Genomic DNA, 13,356 nt, shown 5'->3' on the forward strand with positions numbered 1-13,356 from the left:
TCTGATTCCCTTCACGATGTTGCTCAATCTTGGCGTGAAAATTGTAAAAGAAAGAATGTGATGTGTCTGAGTAAAAGCACCTGTCGAGTTTCCATCCTGCGACCAGCGGCTGCCAATAACTGTGCACAGCGTGTAAATTTTCATTCACGCTTGCCTCCGCAGAACTGAATGGACAGGTTCAACGTGAATAGTAGGTGAGAAGTGGCCAATCACAGACGAGAACGGATGATAGACACCAAATGCTGTAAAAGAAAATCAGCTTTAATCTATTCTAATTCTTAGAATCCGCTCTTCTCGAACATGCTTCACTCATGCAGAACGAATTTACATGTAGTTTAAAGGTTTGCATCATTTCCTGTTTCCTCCACACGTATCATTGTCACCATCTTAACTCCACATACACCTGCGTACCTCCTTATAGCTGGAAAAAAAACCCCAGACGTACAAGAATGAAATGAATAAGCGTGACCTCTGTTGCTGCTGCAGTGCATTCTGGTCAATTTCTGGTTCCAGTTGGTGTAAAAATCCGATTCTGTTTCACTTTCTCCGATTGGATTTTGCTCTGTTGGTGCAAAATGGCAGCTCTATAGAGACAGAAGCCTTAGCTCAATGTTAAACCATCACTGTTGGATTCGACTGTGGCAGTGTTAGAAATAACTTGACATGTCACATGGTCCGTCTAAACTCTTATACAAGTACAAGATACTTTAAAATGTATCAGAGAGGGAGTTTGGTGTAATTTCAGACCCTGGCTGTGTGTGTGTGTGTGATTGTGTGTGTGTGTGAGAGTTGCCAGTTGCCAGTTGGGGGGAAGGTGTGGCATCAAGCTGCCTTTACCTTTGTTTAGAGACACAGAGGGGGCTCTGTCCCCTCACAATGGGACTGAGATTCCAGTGTGTGTCCTCTCTCTCTCTCTCTATATATATATATGTGTGTGTGTGTGTGTGTGTGTGGGAGGGGTGGTGCTTGCGGCCACACCCAGTCTGATTGGCCGAGGCCCCACCTCACTGTGGAATCCACTGCAGCCGGGTCACATGTCAGCCTGCCCGGAGAGCAACGCACAGTCTGTGTCGACAGTCGCAAGCAGAACAAAATACAGTAAACAAAGAATAATAAACACAGATACTCGTTAGGAAAGTCCACTGATGACGTCATTGCATAGACCGACCCAGCTTTTCCCATCATGGCTTCTCTCAGCGCTGGATTCAGGATAAAGAGAAAAAAAAAATCAAATGAGCCAAAAAAGACTCAAGATTTTGTTCATTTCTAAAAAATTTGAACCACACGTTAATATTACGTAATTGAAAAGTAACAGCTCAAAACTTGTAGCTGATATATCGACTCTGCTGTGGAACAAAATGTGAAGCTCAATCATTAATCACAGACCTTGTTCATAAATCAACAGCTGTGCGCAAGTAAAACATTAGAAATCCAGTGAAAGCACCTGGGGTTCAAATACTGCTCCAGACATTTTATTACTGTGACCTAATACAACTACAACTATCATTATTATTATTATTCCCTTTGAAAACCTTAAAGGGGAACCCACACCATATGAGTATTATAATATGTGCCAAAATACCCACACCCACGTGAAACTGATGAGTACATTACTTTATATCTTTTATTTTCAAATGATTGCATTGCTACTATGAATGTTACTTGTATATATACTGTTACTATACAGTTCATTCATAGAGGCATAAAGACAGCTAACACTCCTCTTTCTTAACGTATATATACATATGGTAGCACTACATTTCCCATGAAACAGTGGGGGTGTACAGTAGGGACGCTACTGCAGACAGGAAGTACACAACATGTTTTTTAGTGCATTTCACAGTGTGTTGCCTTGTGAGAAAGATGGCAAAGGTGTGATTTCATGTCACTGTCGCTTCCTGTTTCTGTTTTTTTTCATCACTCGCTCACAGTGGATGACACGATTTATACTAAGCCATCCCATCCCATCGCTCTGCCTAAATGTCCTGTAGTTCGTGCAGGTTCAGCCGCACAACCACCGTCACAGGGACAAGATGTTTTAGCTTGTGTTTAATCACATTCAAGGCACTTAGACGCAGAGCTCAGGCGCTGACGTGCAGATCTCACAAAGTCGAGTTTTGTTGAAAACCACAGCGTTAAAAAATTCCACTGAAGCGTCGGCTGTAACTGTTCACATCAGCAACAGCTGAGCTCAGAGGGGAAGAAAAAAAAAAAAGAATGAAGTGGGAGGGGAAGTTATCTATCTGTTTTTTTTTTTTTTTACAACTTCCACCTGTGTAAAACAGCAGGGATCAAGCTGTGGGTCACAACCCAGTGGTGGGCCGCAGCGTGGAGACCAGTGGGACAAAGATGAGTGTTACTATAGGAACAACACACTGACACATAAAATGAATGAATGTATGAATGAATGAAAATTTTGCCTCTTTAAGTCACATTGATTAGTCAATTTACCAATTAATTGTTAAACAAGAAAATGAATCAGTAAATGAATATTCGGACAAAAAATCAAATGTGTGCTTTTTGTAAAATCTTTATTAAAACGACCTGAATATGGTTTAATTCACAGTATATATATAAATATGTTGTTATACCATACTGCAGTCAATGTTATGGTCAATATAAATGGGTTTATGTGTTAATAGATTGGGAAAAGAATCAGAGCTGATCAATTAAGAGCCCCAAAAACTTACCCTTGAATGTGCTATCTGACTTAATTCACTTCACCACTGCTGTATACTGAACTTAAATACTTTTTGGCGCCACATGTTTTTTCAGTTTCATGCTCTTTCGTCACTTATTCTTTATGATTTAAATCTTAATTTTGTCAGTTTTCTTTTGACAAATTTCTTGTGAACGTTTGTGAAGTTTTGTCTTCTGCTGTTTTAATGAAAAAAAGTTCAACATGTACTCAAACGTGTCGATACCCCACAACCCCGATGTATTGCATCATCAGTGTCGTCACATTACAGATGATGAGTCGCGCTACACCTCACTAAATCTTTAGGTCAAATTACACTGGCTTTTATATTTGTTGCTGTTTTCAACACAGTTTTTGAGAAGTTCTTACACAGTTGTGTGTTTGTACGTGTGAATCTCAGAGAGGTAGAAATGTTAAATGTGAGAGAAAGGAAGTGGACATGGAGAAAAAAATGGAGACAGAGAAGAAGAGAAAGGGGTGTGAGTATTACTACAAGTGTGTGTCGAGTCTCTCTGCCTTGGCACTCCCCACACCTCTCTCTCTCTCGCTCTCTCTCTCTCTCTGAGTGTGTGTGTGTGTGTGTGTGTGTCTTTTGCTCGGCTTCCAGAAAAGGGTGTGTCGGCCTGCCTGCCGCTGAAAGGGAGGGAGGGGTCAGTTCACGGCTACTCCTCCCTGCTCTCTCTCTGTATCTCTGTTATTTCTCTTTCGCTCTCATTCCCTCAGTGGCAGCCTCAGGATTAGGCCTTTGTCTCTCTTCCTTCTCTGTCTCCAAATTTCTATCTCTTTTTTTTTTTTTTTAAAGAGAGTGTGTGTGTGTTTGTGTGTGTGTGTTTTATTTTACCCCCACACACCCCCCCCTCCCTCCTCCCTTCTGGCAGATTTTTGAGAGGGGGGTTTTTCTTTAGCAGGCTTTTAGAGCAGAGGTAATGCTTCTTACCTCCAAACTCTACTGTGCCATTTCCTGTCTCGCTTCCTCTCCTACCTGTCTTCCTACCCGACTTCCTCCTCGCTCGTCCTCTTATCTTTTCACCTCTTTCTTTTTTAAAAAAAACCCCAACATTTTCTTTCCTCTTCTTTTGCCCCCTCCCTTCTCATTGCGCCTTCAAATCCTTTAACAAATCCCTTCTTTCACCCTCTCCCCCCGGCCTGGAAGTTTTGGCTTTTTTTAATTTTTTTTTATACCTTGCTCTCACCCTTTCCTCCCCCTTCTTCTACAGCTTTTCTCTGCATTTCACCCCACCCCCCCTTTTTTTCTCCTCACCTACCCCCCTTATCACCTCCTCCCCTCCCCTCCTCCACCCCCCGTCCTTCTACTTCTTCTACTCCAATTTGTGATCAATCCCTCCGTGCTCCTCTCACCTTCTGTCACTTCTTCTTCTTCTTCTCTTCCTCAGTGCCAGTCAACTCCTAAGCAGAAGAAGAATGCTGGCGGCGCCCAGAAGAAGCAGAGGAGCCCGGCCAAGCAGAGCGCCCTGACCCGAAAACAGCAGCAGCAACAACAACAGCAACAACAACAACAACAACAACAAGCGCCGCCGTCATCATCACCTCTGCCACCTGCAGTCCAGGAAGAGGAGGAGAAGGAGGAGGAGCCGGTGACCAGGCCTCAGCCGCCGCAGGAGGAGGAGGAGGAATCAGGCGAGGAGGAGCGAGAGGAAGCAGCGACAAAGCCTGTGAAGAAGAAGAAGAAGAAAGGAAAGGAGCAGCAGGAGGAGGAGAAGCAGGAGGGCGAGACAGACATGCCGTCTGTACAGATCAAACCGGAGCCAGAGGAGATGGAGTGCACGGTGAGGAGGAGGTGGTGTTGGGGGGGGTGGATGGAAGTAATTGGTTGATTGATTAGCAGGAATGGGGTGGAGGATCTGTGGGTGAGGAAGCGGAAGAGTTGATGGGCGGAGGGAAGGATGATAGTCAGGTGGGTGTGGGCAGGTGTGGCATCGCTGACAATCAGGCGTGTTCGATCACGCCGAGCTCACGCAGGATTAGATTCAGACAGACGCCGGAGGAAGATTTTATCCAGGACTTTCAAACTCATCATGACATCAGCAGGTTTTACAAATGAGTCAGCAATTAACTGAGAATCAATTTGTCAAATATTAATATGGATCTGACCTTTCCTACAGTTCCAACTTTAGGGCGTCCAGATTTGATCTTGTATCTTTACATCCAAGAGTGAACAGCTAACACGGAGGCCGTATATAACGTAGAGCCGTGTCCTCTATAAGGCTACATCCACACTGATACGTTCTACTTTTAAAACGCATCACCTTTGCTTTGTCCATACGACTGGACGGACGGAAACTAAGACTACTGGAAACGATGACGCAGACACACTCTTGTTCGCTTCCTGATTGGATCTTATCAGTCACAATCCTTCCCTGATTCACGTGACCCCTTCCCGAGCGAAAACCAACAGCGTCAGCCTCGACTACAGGCGCTGACTTAAACATGGGTAACGAATAACAAAAGTTTTTGATCTCTTTGTCTTTGCTACAGCTGCCGACATTCGCTTTTCACCATTCCTGTTCATCCCTCTACTGCAGAGTAGGCAATCCACTTCCTGTTTACATCTGCACGCGCATGCCTAGTGTGCGTGAACGGTCATGTGATATGCATTGTCAGGTGCGTTACTACAAAACGCTCGTTTCGACGGGTGTAAAATGAAATGCTGTTACTGTGGATGTAGCCCAACACTTAATCATATACTCCACTGTAGATCAGCCAGAGATCATCATCACTAGATTTTAAAGAAGAGAATTAGATTTCTGTAATAACAACAGGAGCAGTCACATGATCAGACGGCCTCAGGTCAGCCGGACTCATTTGGAAGAGAAAACAAAGGCCAGTTGTAAATTTATTACCCAAACTGTCTATTTTAAATATCCAACACAGTTTACTGACGCCTTCCTGCTTCAGCTTCGACCGAACACACTTGCTGTAGTTGTGCAAACACAGTTTTCCTGTGTATGGAGGGATTATAACCCACATTTCAGCTGCGCTCGGGGGCTTGTTTACGACCTGTCTGGTCTGCTCGTCTCTTGTGTCGCCATTGACAGAAAAGATGGACAAGACTACAAAAACAAACATCTAGAATAAACATTATCATAGGATTATAAATGAACGGTTTCACCAATTTAAACCCGATGCACTGAGCTTGGATGAACCCATGTTAGAGGTTGGTGTGGATGGTGTGCAGCCCTGCATTAAAAGAAATGTGCTGGGGGGCTGAGCTGGTGGGGGTGTGTTGTTTCAGGCGCTGCTGAGATGTTGAAACACAATCCAGGAAAGTAACAGATCCGTGAGTTAGAGTCTCATCAGATGCCAAAACTCTGCACAACACTTCATAAACTTATGAAGAAGGATTTCACTGCTCTGAAAGGTTACCACAGCGTGCCACGGTCGCCAGGTAAACAGTAGAAATATGGTGTTCACATGTCAGCACTGGATATTTGAAATGACAAAGGCTGATGTCGAGTTTCGTTTGGGGAAAAAAGTCAACTCAGGTTCACCTTTTTCTTTTGCCAAACCCCCCCGTGTTTGTTTTACCAGATCCATGCAGTGCTGTTGTCAGTGTAAATTTAACTTAAGTCCTGACACCGTCTGGCTTTATGCAGCTTTTTGGATTCATAATATAAGTGTTTTGTGTCTTGTGTCTATAATAACTCAGTTTTATTGACAGTGGGCGGGAATTCATGTTTTTCTTTCACTGTTTGCATGAACACAGGATTTACCATACAGATACAGCACACTGTCTTAGGACGGGCTCGCAGCGCAGCGTAAATTCTTCAGGAAACAATGACCTCGATTTAAATCTCTTCACATCGACCATTATCTTCAATATTCAGTGCAAACATGTCGCTGACTACTTGTCAACATTTCCTCTGAGCTTACATGTTTGTACAAGGTTAGTGTTGTAGTTCTGCGGTTTAGTGGCAGTGTGTGTTCAGTGTGAAGGACACCTCTTGGGTATTTACCTGGTCAACTGTGAGTTTCGGCTTTCCTGTCTCATATCTCATACATTGGAATTTGTGTGTGAACCTGATGTTATTTTCACATTTTCTGTCAACCCCCCAGATTCAGATCACCAAACACTCCAATGTACTCAGCTACATTTCAGTTTAATCAGTTGTTTCACACCGTATCTGTTCAGTAAATTTAATTGGTTTTTGAAAACCCTGCTGACACACGGACAAAGAAATTCTTCAAAACCATATTAAAAAAACACACGATTAGCTGCGGCATTTTGACTGTGAATAGAGTCGAGTACAGCGTGCACTAAGAATTTTAGCTGCATATTGAGATGTGACACCATGCCTCTGGCTGTTAGTTTGTGAAATTGGATCCTACCTGTGACTAATATCAACTCTAAACTGTTTGTTAACAGCTTTGCTTGACCTTTACCTTCGTCCTACGTTCATGTTTTGAGGATGTCTTCCTCACGCCAGTGCCCTCTAATGCGAGTGCTCTGAGATAATTCATCACAGCGACACAGATGCATCCGTCTTTAGTCATTGCTCCACTTTATCATTCAGAATTAGCCGCGATTTGATTTCAGACAGATGCAAGAAGTTTCCTATGAACGAGAACAGAGGACGGAGAGGACTGGTGGAAAGGGAAGGGCAGAGTGAAATGGAGAGATCGTGGGGAGTGGATTGGTGGGTGGAGCGCAGAATGAAGGATGAATCGATGATGGATGTAGATCTGAGGATAGGTGGAGGGAGTGCGAGAGTGAAGTTGATGGAGGAGTGATGGATAGAGGAAATATGCATGGAGAGGTGGGTGAGGGTGAAGCAGGTGGATGGATTGGGCGTTGGTGAGGTGGAGGAGGAGTTTGGAGATGTGATGGAGGTTTGAGACACCTGTCGATGCAGGTGAAGCTGTTTCTAGTATTGATTACCGCAGCAGATTCTAACCACCTAAACTCCTCCTTCTTCTTCTACTTCTGCTTCTTCTTTTTTTACCGCTTATTCCAAACAAACCAGAATCATAACACCTAGCATTTCCTGTGCAGCTCAGCTTTTCTTTCCCAGGAAGGAAGAACTTCCTTGCATTGAGTTTGCAGATGAGAGACTTTTTTCTAGTAACTAATCCATGGTTTAGTTTATAAAATGCCAGAGAATTTGAAAAAAAATAGTTCCCAGTTTCCCAGACTTTTTAGAGCCAATTTACTCCAGCGCACAGTCAAAATCCTAAAAAAGTTTCCAGTTTACAAAGAGAGGAAAATGGGCAATTCTCAGATTTGACAACCAGAGGATGTTTGGCATTTTATCGATTCGTTTCTGATTTCCATGTTAGCACAATGCTAACATGAAGGCTGATTCTATAGGATGTAAACAGCAGGTTCAGCAGTTCCCAGACCAGTTGGAAATCTCTGGACATTAAAAGTGAATGAGACCTTACCGCTGGAAGACCTTTAAGCAAAACTTTTAACCTCCCAGGGACTCCAGCAGCGGTGAATGAATTATTTGAACAGTGTGAATGTGAAGTAAAAAAAAAAAAAAAGAAAAAAAAAAAGACTTGTGACCTCTGGCTGGCTTCCTTGGATATATAAAGACGACAGGATATATTAAGATCATGATGAGTCTTTGCTCTGTCAACATGATGTCAGGAAAATGAGGGAGCAGGAGGAGCAGTCTGGTCCTGATGTGTGGACGGATAAAAAGCCGCAGAAAGTCATTAAACACACTTCATGCACAAACACTTATTTGCTCTCACATGCCGTGGAGTGTGTTGACATTTGCGGTTTTTGCATTTGAAGCATCAAAGTTGACCTTTTGTTTGTTTTTTATCCCGATTGACTTTCAGCGAGCGTATCAGTAGAATAGGATCCGTGAAACAAATAGTCAGGAGGTCAGAGGTCACGGCAGCGCCAAAGCGCCCTGACAAGAGGCTGTGTGAATCATTTTGAGGAGAAAGACCAAACGTCCTCCTCGGGTCATCCTGCACGTTGCTTGAACTCCTCTGCGGTTTTTTTAATCTCTCAGGATCAAACTATTTCAGTCCGACTGTTTTGCTAATAAATAAAGCTAATCTGGAGCGTCGAGCTGCTCGGTGATTTACACAGAACTCGGGAGTTTCTCTAAAGCAAGGGGAGTGCCTGTCCGCTTTTTATTTTTATGTCGGACTTTTTATTTTCTCAGATAAACAGTTCATGTCTCGGAGGGTTTGAGCAGCACAAATCAACCCGATCATTTCCCCAGAGGAATAATTCAATATTTAGATTGTTTTTAGACTATAGCAAATCCATCATGTCCAATCAAAATGTGTTCTCACACTGTTTGATTGCTGGTATTGTTTGATGAAGGTAGTTAATGATTGAATCTGTGCAATGACATTATTGGGAATAGACGCTGAACACTTCGTAGCAAAAGTCCCCATTCCTAAATAGACACTGTTGGCCACGTGCACGTCACCTGCATATTGTATATATCCGTCGTGTCTTTATTGGTTTCTGCTTGTGATGTTCATCCTTCTCAGTAAAATCAGTTTGTGTGTTTTTTTTTTTATTACACTAAATTACATTAATTTCATTCATTTTTATATGTCCAAAGAAATCTACAAGAAGTGAATTCAAGCATTTATGGCTGATATAGTTGCTGCAAGTTGGCACTCAATCCTTATTTGACTTCTGTAGCAGTGTTGTCAATCAATTTGAATTACATAAATGGTAGGCCTATACATTTTTGACTGTAGTTCATTTAATTTCTCTTCTCTGATTGTCCTGAGGTAAAAGACCTAATTATTACTGGTGGTGACTTGAATATAATCATAAGTGATGATGTCACAGGTTGACAGTGCAGGCATGTTTCTAGCTTTAGTGTTAAGCTGATAGGTAGGTCTACGTATCCTGTTATAATCAGAGCATGAGGAGGTTATAGAATAAAGGGTGTGAAGAGTAATGATAAGGTGAAGCCCGTCAGAGTCACAGGCACCATTAACTCAGACTAGATATGCAGGAAGGAGGGAAGGGTGTTGTCGGCTGGCTGAGGTATGAAGAGAGGAGGATGCAGGAAGTATAGAAAAGCAGAGGGAAGAGGAGATACGGAAAGAAAAAGAAATGATTTGATGGCGAGGAGACATGACGAAAGAGTGCAAATGGAGAGAGGTGGAGAGGGTGTGGACGCTCAGATAAGGACAGACTGCACTGCAGGATTATGACTGCTGTAAATTGGTCCTCTGTGTTCCCTCCAATGTTTTCGTCCCAGTCGGCTCTTTGTTTTAGAAGATGAGACTGAGCTTGGTTTTCTTTAGGAAAGCTAACAGGCCTTTTACAAGAAGAGAGATTTTATTTTTGTCCATCCCAAAAAAAAAAAAAAAAAAATCATTCAAAGGTTGATGGCGAACATCAGCTGTTTGGGAGAGTGGCTCGGAAATGAGAACACGAACCAAAATCAACACCAGAATATATCCTTCATCCTGGAGCACCTTGCTAATGCTGTAGCATACACTGCAGTATCCAAAAGTGCCGTTTGATATTTAAACTTTAACATTTAACCTTTAGTTTATGACCTCTAGATTCATATAATATAGAATTATTCAAACATATTTTTAATTTAATGAATGTCTGGAACTACCTTTGGTGAAGGAATATTCATCCGCCTCAGCAGTACATTTTCTGGCCTGTCATTGCCTTGATTTCCTGGGGCAGCAGAGAAAATAGTCCTTACAAATAAACGTCCTGAGGCCTCTGCAAATCGATGTAGAGGCTCTCGGGGTAAAAATAAGAAGATTTTGGTTCAACTATTAGACATTTTTACTCCCTAGAAGCTGCAGTAATGATGGAGCTTTGGTCAGAGGGTTCAACTCTTCGCCTCTAGCAATGACAGGTTTTCACAAAACTGTCAAACTAACTGATGTGGCCGTTCTTGTAATTACAGAGAAAAAGACCACAACACTAGCCGGTTAGCTGGACCCACAGTGAAGGCATGGCAACACTGGAAGGTGTTTATTACCCTGTTAACTTTGACTGAAATGGCGATAGATGTGCTGAGCAGGTTTTGTAACACCATGTGACAAGATTCCTCCAGCCTATCCGTGAGGCAGGCAGAGCGCACAGACCTACAGATTGTGCTACTTTAGGTATGTGAGAATGTGGGATAGGCAGGACTGACTATTAGCAGGGAGTGGCGTGTTTGGGAAGGGAGATTGGACGTAAAGTTAATCGGTTAGCATCTTTATCCATATGGAGCCAATGGAGGTTTTGGTGTTTCTGAATATCTCATATCGGTGGTTTGTCTTGATTAGATTAGGTTGAAATCGGGTTTAGGATTGGGGTTAAGCTAAACCTCCACCATGAATAATAAATAAACACATAGAGTTAGAAGTCTTTAAAGAAATAATTGAATAGTAAATTAATAGTTTATAACAGTGAATTTTTGCAAAGGCTGATAAATTAAATTAACATCACCCACTAAGATTAACTTGAGCTGTTAAGCAGATCATATTCAGTTGGTGTCGTATTGATGAGCAAGTTGAGCGCTTTCACTTTCACTTTTTTGTAAATTTTGGGTGGCACGTAGCTGCTCTGATCCCCTTATCCTTTATCTATGAGCAAAGAGTTTGACAGCTAATTTGCAGCTAGTTTGATACAAAGCCGTGATTGTGGTTTGATTTTCTCACTCTACATTGGTCTGAAGGTTTAAAAACTGGGAAAGAAGTTCATTTTTAAATGTTGTCTTACCAAGGTTGAGTATTTGACAATTTTTTGAACAGATAATGTCAGGTTTGCTTTGATGAAAGGGGTGTTCAGCTGATGCTCTTTTATTGTTCTTATTTTGTGCTGACCCCCTCTTTGACATTTTCAAAGCTTATCAAGGCAAGAGAGAAATTTAAATCAAACCTGTCCAGACTTGCCACCAGTCACAGTAAGAAGCCAATTACATTTGGCCTTTGGCTCTGTAATGGCTGGAATGTTTTTGTTTCAGTACATCTGATCACATAATTCAAACTTTTCCAAATAGAAAAAAACAAAAAAAAGGTTTGTAAATGTAAATTCTAAAAAGAGGTTTCACTCTCTTATGAGCACATTTGTCTCCAATATGATCTATGGAGTTCCCCAAGGCTCAATAATCGGGCTTCTTCTAGATTTAAATTTACGTGCCTCTATTTTCTCAATAAGTGCATTTTCACTTTTGTGTGTTTGTCTTTTAGCTAAAAAACTGCTCTGAAAATACTGTTACATTATGTCAATGCTCATAACTTTTGAAGGTTATTTGCCATGTTTTCAATGATTCTGTGATTCATTTTTTTTTATCAATCGCCTCAGTTGATCATTTATTTAGCTGACTACAGGAACTGACTGACAAATAATGTACAGAAAGTGTAATGTCAAGCTGAGGAACTGGTGGAGACTGTTGTGTAATTCGACCCGACAAGATCAAATGTGTTCACCTGCTGTGAGAAAATAAACTCCTGATTCGCTGATTTAAAAACATCTTACATTTTGGACAAAAAGCAGTTTTAAGTCAGTGTGTTCACATGAGGCTGTGAGGGCCGAGGACTGGGGGAGGGGATTGGTAGAGCCCGATGTGTGTAAGTGCATTTGTGTTGTGTTGTGGCATGGTGTGGTTTGGGTTAGTAAAGGGTGGGGGCTGGGTGGAGTAGTATTGCGTAAGGCATCATTAAGCAGAGGGTGTGTATGTGCGTGTGTGTGTGTGTGTGTGTGTGTGTTTGTGTGTGTGTGTGTGTGTGTGCTGACCACACCTCTGTGACTGCTTCGAACAGAGGGGAGTGGAGTTTCCTGTCCAAAGATAAAGTCTCCAGGAAGCAGATCCTCCTGGTATTCGCTCCGCTGGGAACCTGAAGGCACTTAAACGCCTCACATCCTACTTAATGTTACATGTGTTGTCTTAACTCGAGTTTGTTTCTTATCACTTCTAATATGACTCGTGTACCATCAACACATCAAAAAAACTTTCTTGGTTAAGAGATAAATTATTTGGTGTTGGGAAAAAGTGAAAAATATATCTGCCACCAGGTGATTAAGGTCTTTAAATACTGAACAACTCAGAAGCTGCAACCTGAGAATTTCTGACTTTTATAATCAATTAATTATTAAAATAGCTGCAGATTATCTCTGTTTTTTTGGAAACTGCAGGTCTCTGCTTGTATTTTAAGCTTGTGTCTCTTCGGTGTTGACCCGCAACAACAACTCCTGGAAGGGAGAGAACTTGTTGTGGACAGAGTGCGTCGGGCTACAGAGGAAATGGCGTAGCGTGAGACCACGCTGAACACTATACATCAGTGTTATTGGGAGGAAAAAGGCTCTTGAATTCAGGAGAGGATGTGGTCTGGGATCCTGATTGCCGCTTCATAGACACCTACACCGGCCACCGTGCACTATGACGTTAAATGCCTTGCTCAGGAGTAGCTGGACAGTTAGGACCAGGGAAGCTGGGGACAGAGGGAGAGAATGAGGTGGCTGGTTCATACAAGTTAGCTTTTGTTTTGTCAGTGTGTCCGAACAAGGTCGAAGGTCATTCTGCGGCCTCGTTATGGATTTCCAGCAATAGTTAGACGGAGACTCTCTCTCTTCAATCTCCTTTTATTTTTCCCTAGAACACACACACACACACACACACACACACACACACACACACACACACTATCTCATCACATCTCTCTTTTTCCCGCCGTTGTTCGTCTCCTGCTTCCTCTTT

At 42.3% G+C, this 13,356-nt stretch overlaps 1 protein-coding gene across 3 annotated transcripts in view; it reads left to right on the plus strand.

The window, feature by feature from the left end:
* Positions 1-13,356, plus strand: part of klf8 (Kruppel like factor 8) — a 71,094-nt gene that overhangs the window by 29,771 nt on the left and 27,967 nt on the right. For all 3 annotated transcript variants that reach the window (XM_056397391.1, XM_056397389.1, XM_056397390.1), the window contains exon 2: positions 4,093-4,485. In XM_056397391.1, coding sequence (XP_056253366.1) covers positions 4,093-4,485 — 393 coding nt within the window. The remainder of the gene's footprint in view (positions 1-4,092; positions 4,486-13,356) is intronic.

Source organism: Seriola aureovittata, chromosome 15, assembly GCF_021018895.1.
Source record: "Seriola aureovittata isolate HTS-2021-v1 ecotype China chromosome 15, ASM2101889v1, whole genome shotgun sequence".
In the NCBI taxonomy this organism is placed as follows: Eukaryota; Metazoa; Chordata; class Actinopteri; order Carangiformes; family Carangidae; genus Seriola; species Seriola aureovittata.